Source organism: Pygoscelis adeliae, unplaced genomic scaffold (genome assembly GCF_000699105.1).
Source record: "Pygoscelis adeliae isolate BGI_AS28 unplaced genomic scaffold, ASM69910v1 Scaffold14, whole genome shotgun sequence".
NCBI classification, from domain to species: Eukaryota; Metazoa; Chordata; class Aves; order Sphenisciformes; family Spheniscidae; genus Pygoscelis; species Pygoscelis adeliae.
The window spans coordinates 19,831,538-19,843,495 of record NW_008825109.1 but is presented as its reverse complement, the minus strand read 5'-3'; the positions used below and the strand labels follow the sequence as shown (position 1 = coordinate 19,843,495).

General features: G+C 46.9%; 2 protein-coding genes across 2 annotated transcripts in view; one reads left to right on the top strand and one right to left on the bottom strand.

Moving 5' to 3' along the window:
• The window catches only part of RAB39B (RAB39B, member RAS oncogene family), a 10,694-nt gene extending 3,072 nt beyond the window's left edge, over positions 1-7,622 (top strand). The window contains exons 3-5 of the mRNA XM_009327903.1: positions 8-231; positions 1,084-1,250; positions 3,923-7,622. Of these exons, the coding sequence (XP_009326178.1) occupies positions 8-231; positions 1,084-1,250; positions 3,923-4,349 (818 nt within the window). The 3' untranslated portion in view covers positions 4,350-7,622. The remainder of the gene's footprint in view (positions 1-7; positions 232-1,083; positions 1,251-3,922) is intronic.
• Positions 7,623-9,030: 1,408 nt separating this feature from the next.
• The window catches only part of VBP1 (von Hippel-Lindau binding protein 1), a 6,068-nt gene continuing 3,140 nt past the window's right edge, over positions 9,031-11,958 (bottom strand). The window contains 2 exon segments of the mRNA XM_009327824.1: positions 9,031-10,247; positions 11,259-11,397. Of these exon segments, the coding sequence (XP_009326099.1) occupies positions 10,177-10,247; positions 11,259-11,397 (210 nt within the window). The 3' untranslated portion in view covers positions 9,031-10,176.

Here is an 11,958-nt window from a genome sequence, read left to right as displayed (position 1 = left end):
GGTGTAGAGGAGCGACCCCGCTGCCGCTGGGGAGGGGGACGGAGCCCGCAGGCCGCGCTGGGGTCTGGGGACGTTTACCGGCCCGGCGCGGCAAGCCCCGGGCGAGGAGCCGTGCACCGGGGGATGCAGCTCGGCAGGGAAGGGGCCTGCTCCCCGTTGGTGCAAAGCGGCAGTAACCAGGGTGTTTCACAGCTGAACACACTTGCGTTTAGGCCCGCTAAACGCAATGGGGTACGTGGTTTGATTCTCTGCAGCGACAGCAGGGATCAGCTGTCCGTCGGAGAGAGAAAGGCCGGGACAAACCCTTGGTTGTGGCTGTGCAGGGATGACAGGCGCTTTCTGGAGCGTGCCACGCTGAGCGCTGCACGGGCACAAACAATTTGAGAGGTTAAACAATAGTAACGGAGACCCGACGAGGAAAAATAAAGGCGGCACGTGGGACCGTGCCAAGAGTCTCCCACAGAACTGTGTGGTAAAAACAGCGGTCGTGGTTGGGGCAGGCTCGGCCCCAGCTAAACAGGGGCTGGTGTTGTCACGGGACGCACGCTGCTCAGGCAGCGCTCGTTTGGAAGGGGTGGGAGTGTACCCTCGGCTCCCTGCCTCCCGTTTTCTTATGTTTTTCGTGCACCTTTAACCCTCGTCCGCTCTTTCATCCTTCTCCCTCCGGGAGCACTTTCCTTGCTCCACATCTCTGTGCAGCTTCTACTTCTGTGCTGTAATGAATGACTCGCCTGAGGAATGTTTTGGTTTCAGTAAATAGATGAAATCTCCCCTACCCCCACCCCTCTCACCGCCTGCCTTCGCATCTGTGGCGCTGGCGTTTGGCCCAGGATGTGCAGTAGCCGGTCCTTATCCACTGACAGGTTTTTCTTCTGCTACCTTGCAGCCTTTCGGGGCGAGGAGCTGGTGCTTTATTCCACTGAGAGAGGAGGTGCTTTAGCTCGCAGTTGCATCAGCTTCCAGCTTTGGATCTCGGGCTGAGGTCTGTAGAAAACACGCCTGGGTGCCGTCCCCTTCTTCTGCCTTTGCTGTGAAGAGCAAAAGCTGCTGGAGGGCTTCAATTTCCTTTCTTTTACACGTTAGGAAGTTTGGGGCCCTGGAGGCTGCTTACCCTTAGTGCTGGCAGTTGACCTGGCCCGGCGCTCGGGTTGCAAGCATGATGAGCAGGCGACCTTCAGCGCAAGGGCAGGCTGCGCTGCTGCGATGGGCAGCAGCATTGAAAGGCAGGAAGAGTATAAGGGGCAGGAACAGTGAGTGACATAAAAAAACACATCGTGCAACTTTGAAATGCCCTTGCCAAAGCGCAGGCTTGAATTCCCAATGTGAAAAGCTAGAGGGAAGTGAGCAAGCCCAGGTCCCTTCATGGTGCACTCTAAAGTATGAAAAAATCAGGCAAAAAGTCTGTGTTGTGTTTATCCCTTTCAAATCACCATTAGCCCTGTGATAAATTGTGCCCCGTAAGGACAGCAGCTCTTGGGCTCCTCTGCAAGCTATTCTTCTTGGCAAAAGGCAAGATGTAGCTATTACTGGAATAAGCTGAAGCCTCTCGGATTTGTGGGCATAGGCAAGAAGCACGATGGCGAACATGCTCTCCAGAACCCTTAAACTTTTTTGTCATAGCACAGGGAATTTCTTAAGGAGGAAATCTGTAAGAACGAGCTCCGCTTTTTCAGAGTTCTCTGATTTTAGCATTTCCAGTCTGCTTTGCATAGTTTAACAGCTGCCCCGCAAGGAAGAAACCACTGTAGTTATTTTGAAGACACCTTGTTGGCATTCTCTGGTCTGCAGCTGTGCTACATTTCTGCTCTTCCTGACCCCCGTTGTGAGCTCTTTCAATCTCCATAAATTAGAAGCAATTTCCGTGCAGTCAAGGCTTAAATTACAGTTAAGCATGTGCCATTCTGTTTTGCCAGATCAGGCCCCAAAACCTGCTGCCTGGGGCAGCGTTGAGGCTGCTTCGGAGCTGTAGAAGAGCAGGGTCCAATTCTTCCTGGATCCAGCAGGTTTTGCCCATCTCTGGTTGCTCAGATACTGCGATTTCCTTGTCTGAAACGTGATGCTGTGTAACGCTAACAAAAGCAAAAGCATGTGGAGCCCTCACTCCCTGGAACTGTGTGCCACCACCTACAGAAGAGCTGTTTCCTTCCATGGCTGAGAGGGAGAGGCTCGAACAAACAGGCGCGGACCCCGGGAACAAGAGTCCCCGCCACGGGCACAGAGCAGGGGAGAGTCCCCAGGCAGGGGCAATACCTTTATGTTAAACCTTGGCCGAAATAGGTGCAAATCCCCGTACTGCTCTGCGTGAGCATGGCGGGAGGCGGGAAGGTAGGAGTCTTGGAAGGGAATCGGGGAGTGACGTGCAGCGTGAAGGCAATATAGTTTGCTTCCTGCGGGTCGGTAAGGAAAACAGCCCGTGGAAAAGGCTTTAGGAAAAGGCACTGAGGCCTTCACCTAGTTTTACCTCAAAGCAGCGTTCAGCTTAGATCCTCTCATGTCTTTCAGAAGTACCTGAGGCATTATTGATGTTGGCAGGAGGAGCCGGGGCTGATGGCACGGAACACAAGGGAGAAGCAGAAATGCCTGTGACGGTGTGGGGGTGCATTCAAAGCGCCAATATCTGTTTGCAGCTGGCTAGATAGCAAAAGGCAGATCTAATTCCCTCAGTGCCAAATGTGCAGAGCTACTGTTGTCCCTCAGCCAGATAATTGGGAGAGGAGAAATGATCCAAACGCAGCCAACTATCTTCCCCCCCCCCCCTTCTGGCTTTCTTCAGTTTCGGCTGTGGATTTTCACCCGTCACTGCATGTCTGTTGATAAAGCAGCCCTTGAAAACTCCAGTTCATCCTTTCTTGGGGCAGTTTCACTAGATACAGACACTACCGGACCGAATAACCCCTAACAACAGCCTTGCATGTCCAAAAAAGGACTTGTCCCAAGGTAAAAATGCAGCGGGGCTTACATTTTCCCGGCAAGGAAAGTTCAGGCCCGAGGGAGAATTCCTCCAGGGACTGAAATCAATTATTGCTTCTGGATTTAGAACAAATCCATGACTTTGCAGAAACATCACAGTTTTACAGCTGCTTCGTTTTTCCACGTGTAGTACTCATTGAACGGTAGCTCTGCACAGCCTCACGGTCTCGGCTTTGCTCCATCGCCCTGTGTTAGCTGATTTCATGCGCTGCTTCTGACTGCGTTGAAGTCTGCCCTTGCGAGGAAGAGTTTTGGAAGATGCCCTCCATTTCTCAATGGGGGGGGTTTGGTTACTGTTTAGCGTGCCGTCATTTTGACCAGTGGCGTAGTGGGAGAAAGTGTAGGGGTTGGTGGATGTCCCTGTGCCGAGGCCCTGGGTGTGTGGAGGGGAGCTACAACCCCACGGTCTGCCTTCCAAATCTGTAGCCTCCTTCTTTGATGTATCTGTCAGAGAGTGGGTGTTTGGTCTCAAATCAATCCTTTCATTTGTTACAGTGCTTCTAAACCAATAGGTCAGACAAGGTATTCAGAGACTTACCTGGTGGGGGCCGGGACTCTTGAGGCTAACAGCGAAGGGCATAGAAATCCATGATAGCAAATAGAGACCAAAAATGGTGGTGGGGATTTTGAACAGAGCTGTAGTAAATTGAGGGGGCAGTTAGTTACCCAAGGATGAAGTCTTTAAGCCAAGATTAGTTGTCTTTTTGAATGACAAGCTTAAGACCTTGCCCGAATGGCCTTCTCTGCCCTGTGTTCTGGAGGGTAGACAGGGTGGTGGTAATGCTGCTGTCTTAAACAAAGACGTATGTTCAGAAGGGCTATATTTGACTTAAGAAAAAAAAAATCGGGAGAACGAAAGAAACAAACAGACGAAATGCCAGGTGAAACTCGCTCTGCCCTTCTTCCCAAACAGCTGTAACTTACACTTTTGCTGTGGCTCATTCGTTTCCAGGTCCATCACCAGAGCCTACTACAGGAACTCGGTTGGCGGACTCCTCCTCTTTGACATTACAAACCGCAGGTCCTTCCAGAACGTCCACGAGTGGCTAAAGGAGACCAAGGTGCATGCCCAGCCATACCAGATCGTCTTTGTTTTGGTAGGTCACAAGTGTGACCTTGACACACAGCGGCAAGTCACCCGGCACGAGGCTGAGAAACTGGCTGCTGCATATGGTATGAAGTACATTGAGACCTCAGCTCGGGACGCCATTAACGTGGAGAAGGCCTTCACTGATCTGACTCGAGATATATACGAGCTTGTTAAAAGGGGGGAAATTTCAATCCAGGAGGGATGGGAAGGGGTAAAGAGCGGGTTTGTCCCAAATGTAGTGCACTCTTCAGAAGAAGTGGTGAAATCAGATAGGCGATGCTTGTGCTGAGCTCTTCTAGTGAGGCAAGTGGTGATGAACTCTACTAACCAAACGTACTTTACTAAGTGAACTCGGTGTGACGGAAGGGAGAGCAACACTCCCGTTGTGAACAGCCTCCCACGTTGTTTTGGATACCAGAACAGACCCCGGAAAGCAATGTTCTGTTCCAAATAACAACCTTTCAGAACTGGGGGCTACAAACCTAAAGGAGAGTGAGTGAGGGTGCATGTAGATGTTGTAAGGAGACAGGAAGCGGAAACGAGGGGCTGCACGAGACAGGAGAGAGTATGCAGAGAGCTGAGTGGGCTGGCACATGCCAGGGTACTGTACACGTCCTCTTTTAAGTAAATCCATAGCTCCATGCTGGGTATTGAAGCCACAGTATGGATACTTCAGTAGTATGACAAATGGGCAGACGGGGGGAGAGAAAGAGGACATCTTCGTTTGTGTCAGCTGTTTATTACCAGGAAGGTGTAAAGGCAGCACAGATACCGTTTCCTCATAAGGCCAACTCCACAGGAAAAGTTTACTGACATGGTATGCCCACTTCTGAATTTTCTTTCTTATGTTCTTGAACCTAGTTCAATAGCGAAGAATATTCTGTGGGATTTAAAGAGGAAAACAGTAGGTATTTGATCGGTAATTAAAATTTAAATTATCCCCCCCCCAATAGTGCTTTTCTTGCTGTGCTGAACTGGGATTCTAAGTGGCAACTCCTGCTCCAGTACTAATTATTCAATGCATTTTTACACATTTACTGCCTAGGTGAGTACCTTGAAAGTACCTGAGTTCAGGGCTTTCCAATAGAATTAAGTGCTCAAGAGCATAGAGACCCATGTCCTCATATGGTGTATCGTAAGGCTGGGGTGTTGCAGCCAGGTGGGACACACCAACATTTTCTGTCTTGCTAACAGCCCTGTGCTGACCTTTTGGGTGTCTTACCAGCCAGGTCACAAGGAGGAATAGAAAGGAGGGGGGGAAAGAAAAAAACAAAAAACAAAAAACCCAACAAAATAAAAAAAACTTGAAAAGTTTAACTCAGGTGCATCAGAAATCCTAAAAGATGAGATTTGCTTTTAAAGAAGTTAAATAGCATGGAAAGCAACAGCTTCCATCAGTACTTTCTGCTGTTAAAGTGTCATTTTCTTTCTTGGCATCTGCGGAAGAGGAGAAGTAGCACTGGGAAGGAGGAGCACACAACCCAAGTGTCTGAGCAGGTGGAAGGGAAAGCCACAAGACACACTCAACAGTAAAATTTGTTTTCCTCCATGTTTTAATTTGACAAAAGAGGCTCCATCTCAGGTTGGTCATCCTGGGATGGTAGCCGTGTTACAGAAGCTGTATGTAGGCGGACGTTTTCTGGGAATGCCATTCACCACTTTTAGAAGCTTTGCTTCTGCTACGTTTTAACTTAAGCTTTTGAAGTGCAGCAGGGTAACTGTGCTCCTGTAGCAAACTAGGGAAGTTCAGCCCATTAAAAGCAAACAAACAAAACTATAGTGACTTTTTTTTTTAAACTCGAGTTTGCAAGCTTTATACACCAAACTGCTAATGGGCAGGAGGGAGGGATTAGGTAAAAACCACAGGAAACATCTAGTGTTTGATTTTAGGCCTCTCAGTAGAGAAGAATAAAATACTTGTTACAGCTTTTTAAGCTACCACATCTATAAAAGTGTGGGTCTTGTCGATTGCTGTCGAGTTCAGCCTATTTCTCCCTTTGAACCTGTTCTCACGGTTTGCAGCACATGGGCAGGTCTGTATGAAGAAAAAAATCCTGTGGTTTCCATATTAAAGCTGTAAAAAAAAAAAACCCAAACCAAAAAAAACCAACAACCAAAACCCTGAAAATGCGTAACATTTTTATTTTCGGTGTTTGAGGAACAATTTCAGTTCCTGGGCTCTGCAGGCGAGCAGCAGCGTTGCACCTGCTGGGAGGGCACAGGTAGCGGATTAGCGGAAGGGAGGGGTGGCAGTGGTCTAGCACCTTTCAGTAAGCTTGTCACTGCTGACCCCCCCCCATTGCTCTTGAATAGGCTATAAACGTATCAAAAGCCTTGTGCTAAAGCCCGGCGACCTCCAGGCAGATTCAGTTGTGGTCGAGTGCCCTGAGGATTTAAAAATAAAAATAAAAATTAAAAAAAAAAAAAATCCCTTTACAAAATCTCCTTCTAGGTAAGCAAAGCTGGAGAAGATCGATGCAGAGAGCCACCGGAGCTTGGCTGCCGCGGGCTCTCACGGGCTGACGCCAGCGGGGAGCGCAAGGTTTGCTCGGCCCAGGCCCGTTGTTAGTCTCATTTTCACAAAGGCGAGGCCAGACAAGTACGGAAGGGTCAGCTTCTTCATTCTTGGACTGGAAAGCCCGCCAAGCAACCGCTTCGGTCTTTCAGGGTCCAGCTGTTCACGAGGTGTCTCTTGGGTTGCCTAGCTGAGGGTAGCAGAGCTGGAGTGCTACGTAAAGGGCAGTTAGAAGTTGGATCAAACGGCGTTTTAGCAATAGTAAAATTCTGTAATTCTTTGTGCAGGAACCTGGCCAGCAGGGGAAAGATCACTTTTCACGAGACAACCAGTATTTTATTTAACGGGTTTTGGACCGTTCCCCTTGACCGCTCCCAGAGAGAAATTCCAGAAAGCCTAAATAAGTAAGTGCATTCAGGCCTTCAGAGTAAATCTTCAATTTACTAATACAAGCGTCGTAATTCTAAAGAGGAACAGTGCAGAAGAAAACGTACGCAGTCTTAACTACTTAGGGGTAATAAATGGTTATATTAAATGATAGAGAAATCATTATATACATCTTTTTCTAATACCTTGCATTTTCTAGTCAGCTTATTAAAATATAGGAAATGTAGATTCATCTGTATAAAATTTGGAATGTTTTTTCTAAGATGAAGAACTTATAGGATATGGTAAGAATTCTTTTCTAACAACTGGTTTTAATGCTTTGACTTCTAGTGCAAGAGGGATTTAGAGAAATGAGAAGGTGAGACCTTTCACAGGATAAAGGGCAGGAGCTCTTTTACTCTAAGACAAAAAGGAAAAAAAAAAAAAGCTAACTTTCTGTGGTCTCTACCACGTGTTAAAAACAATCTGCATGTTAGATTGAAATTGCTCAGAACCTCCAGAATAAAAGCATACTATACACTTTCCTCGCTTTCTGTTATGCACTGTAACGAAATGTGAAAATAATGCTGTATTTAGCTGTCTGTACGTGACTGGAAATATGCTTGTATTTAGCAAACTGGTTACCATGTGATAATGTGAAATTTAAAACTTGTAAAGAAACTCTCGTGGGTTTTTTTTTTCTTTTCTTTCCCCCTCCCCATTCTGTATCAGTAAGCTACCTACTACCTGTGCCACTCCCATACCGCAGCCGTAACTGGAAGTCCAACGTGGACTGGCTCAACGACGAGCAGGCGCTCTCTGCACCGCTATCCGCCGTACATCTTTCACTGGGGGCCCCGCTGCCCAGAACTTCAGGACCCGCCAGCTGCCTGGCTGAGGAAAAAACAGTGCAGTGACAGAAACACCGGCCCGTCTAAAACAAAACAAAAAAACCCCAAAACAAACCCCCTGCTCCCCGCAGTAGCAGCCCAAACCAGGCTCAGCCCCTCCAGGAGGCCCTTCTCGGCAGCAGGCAGGACTAGTGTCACAGTAGCTGAAACAGCTTCCGCAGACCGACCTGCTGGTCTTGCTCAAAGGAACAAAGACTTAACAGCAAAGGACGGCGCAATACTGGACAGGGATCAGCCGCAGGGAAGCTGGAGTTCTTGTCTATGCGTTTTGTTCTGGTTTTCTTACTTGCTTCCTATCAAACAAACAAAAAACCACCCGAAACAAGAGTTAGGATGGCCACAGCCATCTCCCGTCCCCCCCAAGCCAGACACCTCTGACCCTCCCGGGCAATTCCAGCTCTAACTGTGTGTGTGTGTGTGTGTGTCCCCCATCCCCGCCCCCCCACTACCCAGCATTAGGTCATCGGCAGTTGCACACAGAACTTATTTGGCTCGTGCAGAAATGCTTAACTCGTCATTTCATTGTGCACGACAAAGAAAGGCAATTGCTGCCTTAGGAGCAGCCAGAGGGAGGGGGGGAACACGCTTTAGCCTGTTGGGATCTCATTAATCCAAACTGTAGAGAAAATTGCAAGAGAAATCAGGACGTGTTTGCAGCTGCCTTCCCCGTCATTGCTGAGGCTCTCAAAAAGAAAGGGAGAGAAGCAGCCTGCGGTCTGAGCAGCCCCCCCTTCGGCCTCGCGTAGCAGCCGGCAGACACCCGTTAGCCAGAGCATACACGAGATCTAAACGTTTCCCTGCTCCAGCCAAAGACGCTGGAACAAAGAGTATCGCCCTGCAGGGAAGGTATGGACCAGCCAAGCCCAGGTGCCGTCTGGTGACCGGCGGTGAGGATTTACCGGTGTTAGGCCCATCCCGCCAGCTCTTGCTCTTCTGCAGCCACAGCGCTGTCGCATCAGTTGCTTGTATTCACAGACGCAGATGTGCTGACTCACACTCCCCCCTTCATTCAAGGCAGTATGCAGCAGCCTCGCCGTTCACGTCTGCTGCTCCAGCTGAACGTTTTCACCCCCCTGCCCCCAGTTAAGGGAGGGAAACTTTTATACACCTTTTATGAAGGTCACACGTCAGATTCATGACTTTCTCACACAAAGAAAGAGGCACAAAAACAGGTGTTTGCCACAACTGTTTAGTTTTACTATTTTAATATCATGAAATAAAAGTACAAAAAATTTACAGGTATATTGTTTCTTACATGAAGATCAAACAGTTAACATTTGCATTTATTTTGCAGCGAAACCTGTATTCTCAGTCACAGAATGTGAATATTAGCCACTGACATCACCACTGAGCATTTCGTTTTAGAAAGAAACTGCGGAGGTAAAAGGCAACAATCTTGCGAGGCTTCGTAAGAACCAAAGGAATATTCCAACCGCTCGCACCAGAAGTCATGCTTCCCTTCAGTAAACCATCCTTACCTAATACAGGTTTCACCACCTGGGAGGCTGAGCGTGTTAAGACATTGGAACTGGACATCTTGCCTAAGGGATCGTCAACAGGGGGTTCCTTGTTTACAGGCTACCAGCATTTTGGTGTCCTTGTTCAACGCGTTTGCAAAAATAAGCCGTGTGCGCGCATGTATGGAAAAGAACGGGGGGAGATCACCTGCGGTCTTGACGTAGCTTGTGCTGTTTACCCCATTTACCACTCTTCTCTGAAGACAAGTCACAAACTCTTGCATGTAAAGTGCCGAGAGTTCAGTAACAGGCAGTTAACTAACCAATAATTCTTAAAAACAAGTTTATCTGAAGTGGATATCCAGGAATGCTTGCAGATTGATGCTGCCAATTAACTGACTGAAACAAAATCCAGGACTTCACTGTATTTTTCCTGTTTCCTAGAACATTACGGCTGCGTGTCTTCCCAGCCCAAGTTGCCTTTAACTTCATCAGCTGTACACAGAGATGAAAAAGCAAACCCCTGCATTACCTTAACCTGCTAAAATGTCAGACTCCATTTCATACGTGCCCCTCAACTTTTCAGACAAGCTTTCAGGTAGAAATTTATTTATGACAGACTGGTCTGATCAGAATACTATGTCCTTTGCTGGACTGTGCGGTGCCTTTTCAAATAATTCATTTCATGAAGCATGCATGAAACCAAATTTTGAGTTTACAAATAAATAAAATGGTGCTCACCATTAGTTTTTATATATTTTACCATTTACTGAAATGCTTAAAGTAACTCAGTCCCTTAAGAATGAATTTGGGGGTGTTTAAATAAAAAATATTTGGAAATCGAAACCACATTCAAAATTGGCAAAACTATGCTTTGTTTTTGGAAGGGTCTTGCTTGTTTCTTCTCTTTACATCCCAATTATAAACTCTAGCCATATCTGAGGGTGTGGAATTAAGGAAATAGCTCATGCATTCAGAAAAGAAAGACGGAAAGACGGACGGATGGAAGGAGGAAAAAAGAAAGAAAAAAAAGGGGAAAAGCAGGTTATACAGTTGGCCACACTCCACTTACTTGTAACAGTCAATATAGAAACCATTTAATGAAAGAGCTGACTTGGTGCAAAGCCTTAACACACAGGAATACTAGTAACTGTTAATAACTGCAGCCCTTATACCATTTACTTAAAAACCTCCAAAAAGATATTACAGAGAAACACACTTTTAGTTTCACTTACAGCTACTCTCTTCTGATGCCAGTCAACCTGCCCACAGCGGCTGCATTTGCCTATTTCAGGCATCCATATCGTCCTGCAGCGCTAAGGTAGCTGAAGTACCAACTTGAAAAAACAAGTAGCTGTGCCTTCATTTACTAAATCTAATGCTTCAGTTGATGGCTACCCTCAGCATTAAAATAGTATAAAAAACCCCCACACCCCTGGAGGTGGTTCATGATAGTATAAATAAATTTTAAAAAAAGTTAAGCAATGCCTAAACTGGCACCAAGCTTGCTGCAGCAGAGCTTGTGCTGCTTGGAGAACATTGCAATGGCAGCTGAAGCGGGTGTGATGAGCAGTAGCCCGAAGAACGATATTCATACGCTCTAGAGAGAAAGGGAGAGTCGCTTGGCTTTGAAATGGCCTCCTGGCCATCAATCCGCAGCACCGACCCAGGCCCCCATCTCGCTTCCAGTCCAGGTTTGCAACCACTGCAGCAGGTTTCACGGCGACCCAGTGACAAACACAAGCTTTGCTACATCTAACACACCAACCCTCAGCTCGGCGCTGGAAACAATATCCCGTTTCACTGCTAGAAAAGGTTAAGTTCCTAGAGCGCTACAGAATCTTACGGGCAGCCAGTCTAAGATAAAAACATGTCAGGAAATCGGTAATTACCTTTATGTTAGCTTTCACGCGCACCTCTTCCCCTGCAAATAAAAAAAAAAAGGATACTGACTTCTGTAGTGGTGAACTGATCTCTAAGAAAATCCAGGTCTTCCTCTAGAAGATCAAGGTTTCTTGTGGCTGTTGACAAATTCTTCTCTAACAGAGCCTGAGCTTCATCAATATCATATTCAAGCATCACATTGGCCTAAAAAAAGAAAGATTGATAAAAGCTTTTACTCTTGCATTGTAAGGAATAAACCACAGCAGGCTCACTTCTGTGAGCTTTTGCCTGTTATAACTTATCACATTAACAAAAGGCTGTCCTGCCAGGCCAAGACAACAAGATTCAGGACGAGCAATGCCAGAATCCACCTGAGGCCTCCACCCCTTCAGGAACTGAGTAATAAATCCCTCTAGTGACTTAAAAAAAACGTTCTCTCCCTATAGCTAAGCAACACGGGATTCCTCTCCCTGTGGATTGCATTCAGCCTTTCAGGTATCAGTACCTCATCTTCGCCATGTTTGGAAAGCGAGAGACTTCACGTTTCTTAGCAGCACCTTTCAAGTGTCACACAACTCTAGAAGCAACTTTTGCTGCATTCAAGATTAACCTCAGGATCTCTGTGTGGAACACTGACAAACAGCCTAATGGCATTGGTCATTAACAGGAAGTATTACAGGTATTTAAAGATACAAAACACGTTTTAAAGTCCTGTCCTATACCGTGGTGGTTTTTAATCTACAAATCTTCATTTCAGTAAGAAGC